The sequence below is a fragment of the Artemia sp. Qi Xiang Cuo genome, chromosome 8 (genome assembly GCF_049724085.1).
Source record: "Artemia sp. Qi Xiang Cuo chromosome 8, ASM4972408v1, whole genome shotgun sequence".
Lineage (NCBI taxonomy): Eukaryota > Metazoa > Arthropoda > Branchiopoda > Anostraca > Artemiidae > Artemia > Artemia sp. Qi Xiang Cuo.
The window spans coordinates 65,426,394-65,438,719 of record NC_142801.1 but is presented as its reverse complement, the minus strand read 5'-3'; the positions used below and the strand labels follow the sequence as shown (position 1 = coordinate 65,438,719).

General features: G+C 38.0%; 1 protein-coding gene across 1 annotated transcript; it reads right to left on the bottom strand.

The window, feature by feature from the left end:
- Positions 1–5,661: 5,661 nt before the first annotated feature.
- Positions 5,662–8,073, bottom strand: LOC148949708 (uncharacterized). The gene has a single exon (XM_089093072.1). It carries the CDS (start codon positions 8,070–8,072, stop codon positions 6,417–6,419), a length of 1,656 nt encoding a protein of 551 aa, XP_088949198.1. The 5' UTR covers position 8,073; the 3' UTR covers positions 5,662–6,416.
- Positions 8,074–12,326: the final 4,253 nt, after the last annotated feature.

Sequence of the window (12,326 nt, the reverse complement as noted above, 5' to 3'; positions counted from 1 at the left end):
TCCCTAACCCAATTAGAAGATTTTTAGTTATTATTTTACTCTTCTCTTCAAAATGCTCTTGTTCTATATATATATATATATATATATATATATATATATATATATATATATATATATATATATATATATATATATATATATATATATATATATATATATATATATATATATATATATATATATATATATATATATATATATATATATATATCCTTGTTACCTTACCTTAGATCCACTTGTGCCTCCAGAGGCACCCAGGGCATCAAGAAGGAGCCGCCAATCTTCCCGCCGGTTTGCTGCTGCAAGTATGTCCTCCCTCTGAGGTTGGATTAATGAGTGCAGGTTACGGAGATCTGTCTGGTACGTTCGACGCAGGGTGTTTCTGGGTCTGCCCCTGCGGCGTGGACCCGATGGCTGCCAATGGAGCGTTGCATTTGGTAGTCGGAGATTGTTCATACGTAGTACATGGCCAAGGTATCTCCATCGGCAGACTCTTATGATATATGTCACAAGAGGCTGGCCAGTCTTGTCACGGATGGATTGGTTTGTTATTCTCTGCTGCCCATGGATGTTGAAAATTCTTCTGAGACATGTGTTTTCGAAAGCAAGTATTCTTAGCTCTTGTTCCTGGTTCAGGTGCCAGGTTTTGGCAGCGTAAAGCAGCACTGGCATAACATTGCTATTGAAGAGTCGTAGCTATAGCCGTATAGAGAAGCTTTGGGACCGCCATACTCTCTTTAATCTATTGAAGGCCCCATTAGCTTGACCGATTCTTGTGAGCGCTTCTTTTGTGGTCGATCCGGTACTTTCTATTATGCTTCCCAAGTATTTGAAATGGACAACTTGCTCTATGTGTTGGTAGTGATGCTCCGCAAGTGATGCTCAGGGGTGAATCTGTGGTAGCCATGCATTTTGTTTTCTCATTATTTATTTTTAGGCCGACATGGCCGCCTCTCTCCCTCACTTTGTCAAGGAGTTCTTGGAGTCTTTGCTTGCATGATTCTAGGACGGCGATGTCGTCAGCGAAGTCTACATCACTGAGGCGTGTTTCTGGATTTAGCTGGATTCCGTCTGTGCTTGTGCTTCGCAGTATGTAATCAATGACAATTACGAAAAGTAGCGGTGACAAGACGCAACCTTGCTTAACTCCTGACATAATGCGGAAGAAACGGGTTTGGCCATCTGGTGTCTTTACACAGCACTCGCTATCTTCATAAAACGCAACAATCAGTGACACTATCTTTTCAGGGATTCCGTAATGCAGCAGGATCTTCCACAGACTTTGGCGGTCTACTGAGTCAAATGCCTTCTCAAAATCGATGAATATCATATAGATTTTGGAGCGCCATTCTCTGCTTTCTTCCGTCAGTAGCCGTAGGGTGAATATCGAATCTGCACATGAACGGTTCGGTCTGAATCCATGTTGCTCGTCGCGAAGGTGTCTGTCGAGCTGCGAGCTGTTTCTCTGCAGTAAAATGTGCGTCAGCAATTTTCTAGGTATGGAAAGCATGCAGATTCCTCGCCAGTTGCCTGGGAAGGACGTATCGCCTTTCTTAAAGATCCTCACAAGCGTGCTGCGTTTCCAATCCGAAGGTACTTTGGCGGTCGTCCAGATTACTGCGAACAACGCTGTCCAGAACTTGATGCAGGTCATAACAGTCGCTTTGATCATTTCCGCGGATATCCTGTCTTCGCCAGGCGACTTCCCATTTTTCAGCTTCTTTGCTGCTGCTATAATTTCAGTGGATGACGGCGGATCCGTGCTGATATCTAAGGAAAACAGTGTTGTTGCTGGGATCTCTGGGGGATCCTCTGGTGGAGGTCTATTTAACAGCTTCTCGAAGTGACTGGCCCAAACTTCGTTTACGTCAGACTGCTGTGTTATCAGGATGCCCGCGGTGTCTGTTACTGGTCCATGTTGAATAGAGGATTTCTTTCCAATAATCTCATTAGTGATTTTATAGACGGTTCTTGAATCACCTCTCTCCGCCGCCTCTTCTGCCTGCGCTGCTTTTCGCTCCAGCAGGTTTCTCTGGTCTTTTCTGGCACTCTTCTTTACCTCTTTATCCGCGGCTCTGTATTCATCGTTTCTGAGGATCTGTTGGTCGGGGGTTTGTCTTTGGATAAGTGATGCTTTTACTTTTTTTCTTTTCTCAATGAGTTCCCATGTTTGGTCAGATAGCCACTGGTCTTTTGGGCTCTTGCGGTACCCAATGGTGGCTTTCGCGGCATTGTGAAAGCACAACTTTATGCTTTCCCAGTATTGATTGCTATCAGCATCATCTAGTAAAGACAAGGCTTCAAATCTATTCCGCATCTCTAGTTTAAAAGCTTGGTTGAATTCTCTCAACCTCAGTTTCTCCGAGTCAAAGACTGGGTTTAAGGGAGCCGTATTTACTTTTCTATTTCTTTTCAATTTGAGGCGGATTTTTGCTGCCATCAGATTATGATCTGAGCCAACGTCAGCTCCTCTATATCCCCTTATATCAAGTAGGCTTGATCTCCACTTCCTGCTCCAAAGACAATGGTCAATCTGATTTCGGGTATGGCCATCGGGAGATATCCAAGAATATTTGTGTACATCCCGATGAGAAAATAGGGTACCTCCGATTACTAGGTCGTTAAGGAGCGCGAAGTCGATAAGTAGTACTCCGTTTTTGTTTCGCTGGCCCAGGCCATGCTCTCCGAGAACCTCAGGGGAAAATAACCGGTCGTTACCTACTTTTGCGTTAAAGTCTCTTAGAAAAACATGCCATGTCATTCCGTGGTATGTCGTTTTCCATGGAGTTGAGAGCTCTGTAAAATTCATCTTTTGCTTCGTCGGTGGCATCATTGGTGTGCGTGTTGCATACTATTACTGACAGTTTCGCATGCGCACCGATGAAGTGGGTTTTTAGGATTCTAGGTGACACCGGTATCCAATGTAGTAGAGCTTGGGAAGTCTGTTTTGTCATCATTAGTGCTACTCCGTATTCACGCTTTTGCTGCGATCCACTGTATATAATGGTCACATCTCCATCCAGTTTATTTTATCCAGATCCTAGCCATCGAACTTCCGACACAGCCAGAAGGTCAAGATGGTAATATTTCAGTGCTCTAAGCACTTGTTCAGTATTGGAGTGTAGACACATTGTGCGGACGTTCCAGAAACCAAATCTGAGGGGTTGTTTCGCAATCATAAATCTTGTCCATGGTCATGCAGAGCTCGTCATCAAAAGGGGGTTCGAAAATCCGAGGCTCAAGCTTGAGGTTTCGGTTGCAGTTTGGATTTCCCCCGAGGGCAGGCTCTTGAGGTCCCGGGTGTGGGTCCCAAGCCCACAGCCCAACCCTCCCTCTTTATCCTGGCTTGGGACAGGCTGCATTCGCAGGCGAGGTTCACCAGAACTTGCTTTTCTTTCGAGCCGATAGCAATTGTGAACCTGTAATAGGGCATTGCCCCGGTACAAAAATTGGTAGGAGAAATAGAAATTTCTACTTTACCATTATTAGCCCTATCTGCCTTTACTGTTTTCAAAAAAATGAATGAACCTCATTACCGTTGACCACTAATTAGGACAGACTACTCCATCAATTAGAACGGGGCTTGAAAGTAAGCTAATATTAATAATTAGCACTTAAGAAACATTGTATTTTTACTATCTGGGATTTTCTTTTTAGCAAAGATGAGTTTTCTGATAGTTCATATATATCCCCTTTCCTCTATTCAAATAAATGAATGAAACCTGTTTAAAAGGAACGGGGAATCAAGTTAGAAAGATGAAACTTTTGCGTGCATAGAACACTGTATTGTATAAGGATTAAGTGGCTGGTTTCTGGAGGTGAAGAAACTGATAATTTCTGTCTTATACATTTTTCCTCGTTCTCTTCAAGATTAAATAAAAAAACAAGTTTTTAAAACTGAAAGTAAGCAGTGACATTAAAACTTAAAACGAACAGAAATTATTCCGTATATGAAAGGGACTGTCCCCTCCTCAACACCTCGCTCTTTACGCTAAAGTTTGACTCTATCTCACAACTTTATTTTTTAAAACAATAAAAACTTTAGCGTAAAGAGCGAGGCGTTGCGGAGGGGTCAGCCCTTTTCATATACGGAATAATTTCTGTACGTTTTAAGTTTTAATTTCGCTCCTTACTTTCAGTTTAAAAAACTTGTTTTTTTTTATTTAATATTGTTTAGAAGCTACAAGAGGTTTTGTCTGATAGACTCCAGCCGACCAAAAGAGCGACTTTTTTTTACAATAAATTACAGTTATAATAGGGATAAATCCTATGGAAAGGCAGTGTGATCTTCTAAATTACCTACGATTTTTTTTTACATTTTGACACTCATTAATACTTGGAAGTATTTAGCTTGTTTTGGGTTTGTAATGGTTGTTTGAACCTTTCAAGAAAAAAATTGTGTCCAATGTGACACGAAGGTCCTCGGTGAAGCTTAAAATGTTTCGAAAAGCTTGGTTTATTCATTTACATTTGCTCGTGCATACTATGGTAACACATTACATGATAGAAATTCTAAAAATTCTCGATTATTTTATATTTGTTTGGGCAAATGCAGAATTCCAAAATCGAGAGTTGAAGCATCAAATAGTGACCTATTCTTAGCTTTAAATGTCATGCTCGAGGAAAAAAATCAGATACCATTTAGAAGGCCAAGGTCCTCATCATAACCCCTCAGAAGAATCAGAAGCGTGTATGTCACACAAATCCTATAATTACTGACTGTCTAAAACGTCGTGATTTTCATCTTTTCAATAAGAATACCGTTCTCGATCGAGCCGACATAACTAAAATGCGTATTTTTGTTGGCCTACTGTACCTAGCAAATGTTCAAGCCTGGGAACGAGGATTGTAAATTCCTTTTAGCTTCTGATGGTAAAGGGAGTGACATTTTTCCAGCTGTCAAAGATTAGAATGCTAAGGAGACAGCTCTTACTCGTCTTTTTATCTCACGGAAAAGGTGAAACCATTCAACCTGTTTTGAGACGCTGAAGAGGAAGAAGAGGGGGTTTTCACCTCTCTTCTGTCAAACAATAAAGGAGAAATCAGATCTTTTGTGTTCGGTTTCCGAGACCAAATCACTTTGGTGTCATATGTACTGAGAAAATCGAGTAGTTGTATTATCATCATCAACACATTTTCTACATCCGTTGAACAAATAACATAAAGCCAGAAATAGTTAAATTTTACAATCTTACTAAAGTATTATTGACTCGTTTGATCAAAAACGCTCAAACTCCAGCACCAGTTGAAGGACAAGGTTAACAGATGGCAGTTTGGCAAGCAATGCTAAACATAGAAGGAGTAAATGCTAGAGCCTTGTTGTAACCAAGAGAATAACATCCCAAGGAGAAAATGTTCATTGATCTCGCAGGGGTTCTTGTAGAATCCCATTTTAAGATTTGTGCTGCTCTTTTGTATCTATCTCGTGAACTATACAAATTGATTTGATAGTTTGATAAAACGTCATGCAAAAGTGCCTCATGCAATATAGATTCTGGGTCCAGATCAAAGGGAAGCCATGGCATATCAGTCCTAGACAACAAGACAGGAAGTCAAAGAAAACATGCACACAGTTTAACAAATCTATATTTTTAAAAGATGCCAGTCTTGTGTTTCTTTTATATGCCTAGATGTTATTTCCAAGTATTTTTTCTATTCTTTTTAATGCATGCGTAAAATAAGGCTAACTAAAAAATATTCCCTATTTTTTGCTTCTTTGCTAAGCCACTTGTGTTTTGGGATTTATTGAGACATCACCCAACCAACAACATGTTTTTTTTTTTCAACCAACCACTCACAGGTTAAAGCGAAATTCAATAAAAATCTTAGTTTAAAAGGACATAGATAAGCTCAGTCTGATTCAATCAAGTGCTCCAAAAGTAAAACTGGACATCTTGAACCGGACAAATTACTTAAGATTTTGGAAAACCAATTTAATTACAAATATGAAAAAGGCGCTTTTTTAAAATTTTTAGCTGCAAAATCATGAAAAGTTTCAAAATCTACTTTTATATTTGAAGGTCAGAAACAGATTCGTCACATGTTCAAAATTATCTAAACATATCTAATAAACATAAAAATATCTAAAAACGAAATGCCCCTTAGCTAACACAACTAAATAATAAAACGTCCAAGAGAATTTTTTAAGGAAAAACTCATGTAGGTTTAAACTTCAAACCTTTTTTTCATTATCAGTTTTTCCTGGTAACCGCTGCAACGGAAATTACACGCAAAAGGCTTTATTTTATAAGCTGTTCCAGATATTTTTTCACCCTCTTTATATGGTTTCCTAACACATTCTTTCGATTGAAGCTCCCTTTCATAAATAACATTGAAATTACAGTTCACCGGAGTGAATTCTTTGGTGTCTCTTCAAATCTGAAGCTTCAAAAAATTTCTGTTTGCATATTTGGCAGTCAAATGCTTTTTTCACCATTGTGGACTGTTCGTTGGTGTCTATTTAAACCTGAAGTATTAAAAAATTTCTTTTTGCATATTTGACAGTCAAACGGTTTTTCACCATTGTGGACTCTTCCTTGATGATCATTCAAATTTGACTTTCTAATAAACTGTTTGCTGCAAATTAAGCATACGTAAGGCTTCTCTTTGCTATGGACTCTTAAGTGTATATTCAAATATGACCTTCGTGCGAAACCTTTGAAGCATATTTTGCATTTGTAAGGTTTTTCTCCATTGTGAACACGTAAGTGATTGTTCAGTGATTGCTTTCTTAAAAATTTCCAGCCGCATATTTGACATCCGTATGCTTTCTCGTTAATATGAATTATTTCATCTTTCCTCAAATACGACTCACAAACTGAGTTTTCGCTACGAATCTCAGGTTTGTAATCTTCTTCATTATCATGCAGTTTTAAGTGTTTATTTAAACCAGAATAGTGAGGATATACTGCGTTACATATTTTACACTCGAATGATCTTTTCCCATCGTGAACACGTTGGTGCTTGTTCAAGCTTGACTTGTCAATGAACTTTTTAGCGCAAATTGGACATGTATAAAGTTTCTCTTTACTATGAACTTTCAAATGTGTGTAAAAATTTGCTCTTTGATGGAAAGATTTATTGCATACTTTGCATTCATATGGCTTATCCCCATTATGAATACGTGCGTGACAGATGAGTTCACACTTCCGAAAAAATTGTTTGTGGCATATTTGGCATTGGTATGATTTCTCGTTGCTATGACATATTTTATGTTTTTTCAAATAGGATTCAAGAGCAAAGTTCTTGCTACATATCTCACATTGGTAAGGTTTTTCATTTTTATGCAATTTAGAGTGACTGTGCAAAGTTGAAGCCTGAGAGTAAACTTTATTGCATATGTTACACTTGTATGGTTTTTTCCCATCGTGAACACGTTGGTGAGTATTCAGGTCTGACTTACGCACAAACTTCTTAGTGCATAACTGACACTCGTAAGGTTTTTCATCAGTATATATTTTTTTGTGGATTTTCAAATCTTCTTCTTCTCCGAAAATACTCTTTCTTGATTCAGATTGAGGCACATGAAACGAAACATGGCCAGCTGAGAGTAAGTGTTGTTTTATGTCACCAATTCCGTCACATAAACATATCGGACACTTTCGTTTCTCTCCCAACTGGTGCTCAATAAAATGTACAACAAAAACCAAATAATTACTAAGCACAGCAGGACATCTTTCACATTCAAATGGTATCAATTTCTCGCACCTAGTCCTCTTGTGAAGATCCAGAAGAAAAAACGAATTTTCTGTTTTTCCACACAGTGAGCATTTCCAGATGGCAGCAACTGCTTCTTCTATAGCCTTGCTTGGTAGTCTATATAAGATGACAGTTGGATTCAAATCAAGCAAATTTTGGCATCTCGTTTTAGAAGAATATTTCATTGAAGCTGTTATTTTTGATCCAATATATTTATAGTTTCTGAGCTGAGGCAAAGCAGAGGAATTACTTCCTCTTCGAAGTTGACAAACATAGCCATTTCCTGATTCTAGACATGAATTAGATTCGACTATCATATTTTGCACTTCGCGTTCTCTCCAAATATTATCATGGCAAACCAGAGCAGCAACCATGATATCTAAAACAAAGAATAAATAAAAATTTACAATTTCCCAGACCGCTAAAGTCTAAGTTATTTGCCTATATTTTTTATTAAAACCGAATCCCTGATTATCAACAATTCAATTTATAAATAGTTTGTGCAAGTGTCCACTTAAAAAAAAATCAAAAATTAGAATTCTTTTTTACATAGCATGGTATTCTAAGCGAACAGAGTGTTGACTTCCTTGTCACGGCGATCAAACAAAAATCTGAGCGTCAACTTCTGTCTCATATCCTTTGGTAGAGAATTTCATACCCGGATACATGTGACTTCAACCGAAAAATAAGACCTAGCAGTCATAATAAAGGGAATAATCAACATTTGATCTCATTGATCTCCATTTGCGCATTTTTATCTTTATAAACGTTGTATAGAATCAAACAATTTAAAGACATAAAACAAGCAAGATAAATCACAAAGGTTACACTGTCGAAATATGACACCGTCGAATCAAATTCTACTCCCAGAATCTACTATCAAATTCTACTGATTAAAATTGTCTTATTACGTCGATCAACAACATCTCTATTCGTTTTAAACGTTGACCTTAAAGCCATTGGACAGGGCCAAAAGAGCGACCAATCAAGCGAAAAAAAATCACAGGTTTGAGAAATTCAGTGGGAATATTAATAGTGTCACCTTTTTACGTACCTATCTTGGTCTTCCATAGAGGGAGAAGGTTACAGCTTTGACGCCCCTCCCCTAGACGGCCAAGTTTAAAATCCAGAGTAGCAGGTTAGAATCTCAGGGCAGACTCTCCCGCTCTAATCTTAACAATACCTCTTATTTATAACGGTTCGTCTGAAACCTTTCCTACTTCACATATTAAATCAAGTTTTAGACATGAGAAAGCTAACCGCGTGTTGGATGCCAGGTTATTTGAAGTTAGACCAAAAAAATGTTCGAATGAACATTTCCAACGCTCAGTTGGCGCAGTATAGGCACAATAAATATAAGTTTGGCGCCAACTAATCACAGTAGATGAAACTTGGATACATTATTATTCCTAAAACAAAAATACTTTTCTTAGAGAATGTTTTTTTTTTCGATAGTCCTGGAGTTCATCATAGTTATCTCCAAACAGAGAAAGCCATTACAAGGAGGATACCGGAACGAAAACCACTTGAGAAACTGAAGGAAGAAACTACGGAAAAACAGCTATATTTACAGAAAAAGAAAAGCCTGTTCCATCAAGACACCATGCCATTTCACGCCTTAACGATTACTAAGGCAGTAAATCCCCAATTTCCAGTTTGAACTGCTTGGTCATTAACTTGATTTCCCGAACCTAGCCCCAAGTTACGTCTTTCTTTTCCCTCAGCTAAAAAAATTGTGCTCAAAGAATAGAAATTTTTGTCAGAAGAGTAGGCAGTCATCTTTGTAAACAAATATTTTATATAAAAACAAAGCGAGTACTATTTTCCCCGTTTAAAGAGACAGGAACACGCTGGGAGAACTGTGTTGAGTTACAGAAAATCTATGTAGACAAAAAATAATAGAAAAAGAAAATAGAAAAAGAAAAAAAATAGAAAATGGAAAAAGAAAATAGAAAGAAAAAAAGATATAGAAAAAATGCCTTAAATGATTTTGAGAGTCTCAGTGTCGACTGACCGTCTCAAAGACAAAGTCTGATTAGCGAGTTCTCCCAGGGGGCTAGTCACTTTTTAAAATTTGTACTTTGACTATGAAATATGATTGAAAAGACAATCAAATTTTACGTGCCCTGGGTCAGCATGGTTACCAATCAAAGCGGGCCAAGGAACTTCCAAAGCTCCTAAACTGATCAAATGGTATTTCCTTTGTATGGATTTTTAGGATTTCCAAAGCAGATATTCTAGAATATTTTTCGGGACTGCCCTCTCCTAAAGTAAAAAAAAATACACTGTTTAATAATAATAATAAAAATAAACACACTTTCTAATGATATACTTTGACTATGAAATATGATTGAAAAGACAATCAAATTTTACGTGCCCTGGGTCAGCATGGTTACCAATCAAAGCGGGCCAAGGAACTTCCAAAGCTCCTAAACTGATCAAATGGTATTTTCTTTGTATGGATTTTTAGGATTTCCAAAGCAGATATTCTAGAATATTTTTCGGGACTGCCCTCTCCTAAAGTAAAAAAAAATGCTCTGTTTAATAATAATAATAAAAATAAACACACTTTCTAATGATAAAAGTTTCATTAAAATTTTTTACCTTTATGTCCGACACAGAACGAGAGATGGTAAACAGTTTTTCTAAGATTTCTGAGAAAGTAGGAGTCGGCTCTAAGTTTTCTATCGATTATTCGGATCTCTTATCAAAGCTCTAAAAGTTATGATAAGACAACCCTATCGATTCTAAATAGGTTGGCCTAACTAATTGAAAAGGTTTCAGACACATAAAATAAAATGATCCTTTAAGGTATCGAAGTCTCTTAATAAAGTGATTTAATTGAACCAAATCAACTATCCATTGCTTCATAATACAGGACCTACAATCGTGCAAAGTTAGGGGAGTGTCCATTTCGTCACAGTTGACGCAATTCAATGCTCTTTCACAGGCAGCACAATAGCGCTGCCTAAGTAAAGAACGATGTTGGCACAATGTATTATTTTTTTCTCCTTTAGACCAGGGCACTTCGTATCGGAGGAGTTGTCGTAGAAACTTAAAAAAAGGCTCATTCGATTGGAAATTGGAATGGCTAGTACCCATTTTAATAGTCGAAGGTGATTGGAAGGCAACTAACACCCTTTCCACACCCACAATTTCCCCCAATACATCCAATCAAAATTTTTAGATAGCCATTTTGTTCGACATAGTTGATTTCCAGATAGAAATTATGTTTTTAGGAGGGTTGTGAAGTTATGCCCTGGGGGCATACAAGGTTTTTATAGAAAGCTTTGTCGTAGAAACTTCAAAAAGGGCTTATTCGATTGGAAATTGAATAGTCAAAACTAATTTCAGGGCGACTAACCCCCTCTCACGCCCACCTTTTCCCCAAACCAATCCAATCAAAATTTTGAGATAGCTATTTTGTTCAACGCAGTTGAAAGTTCTGGAAATTATGTCTTTGAGGATGAAAATTTGAGATAGCAATTGGAAATTGAAATGGCAATTGCCCTTTTTAATAGTCGAAAGTGATTGGAAGGCAACTAACACCCCTTCCACGCCCACTACTTTCCCAAACACATCCAATCAAAATTTTGAGATAGCCATTTTATTCAACACAGTTGAGAGTTCTGGAAATTATATCTTTGAGCAGGACACTCCCCCCACAGTCTTCAGGGCAAGGGTTATAAGTTATGCCCAGGGAGGATATAAGGTTTTTGTTGAAAGCTTTGTCGTAGAAACTTGAAAAAAGGCTCATCCGATTGGAAATTCAAAGGGCTAGTGCCCTTTTTGATAGTCGAAATTGATTGGAGGGCAACTAGCCCCCCTCTCACGCCTTTGTTTTACCCAAACATATCCAATCAATATTTTTAGATAGCCATTTTGTTCAACTTAGTTGAAAGTTTTGAAAATTAGGTCTTCAAGGATGACAACCCCCCACCGACAGCCCTCAGGGCGAGGGTTGTAAGTTATCCTCTGGGGGAATTAAAGGTTCTTATAGAAAGCATTGTCGTAGAAACTTCAAAAAGGGCTCATTCGATTGAAATGGCTAGTGCCCTTTTTAATAGTTGAAAATAATTGGAGGACAACTAACCCCCTCTCACGCCCACCATTTCCCCTAAAACATCCAATCAAAATTTTGAGACAGCCATTTTTTTAACGCAGTTGAAAGTTCTGTAAATTATGTCTTTGAGGATGAAACCCCCCCCCCCCCCCCGAAGCCCTCTAGGCAAGGGTTGTCAGTTATGGCCTGGGGGCATATAAGGTTTTTACAGAAAGCGCTGTTGTATAAACTTCAAAAAGGCGTCATTCGATTGGAAATTGAAAGGGCTAGTGCCCTTTTTAAAAGTCGAAAGCGATTGAAGGGCAAATAACCCCCCTCTCACGCCCACTATTTCCCGACACATCCAATAAAAATTTTATGATATCCATTTTGATCAACGTAGTTGAAAGTTCTGGAAATTAGGTCTTTGAGGATAATAACCCCCTCAGAGCCATCAGCACAAGGGTTGTAAGTTATGCCCGGGGGTATATAAAGTTTTTATAGAAAGTTTTATCGTAAAAGCTTCAACAAGGGCTTGATTTAAAATTGAAAGGGCTAGTTCCCTTTTTAAGTCAAAAGGGCATGG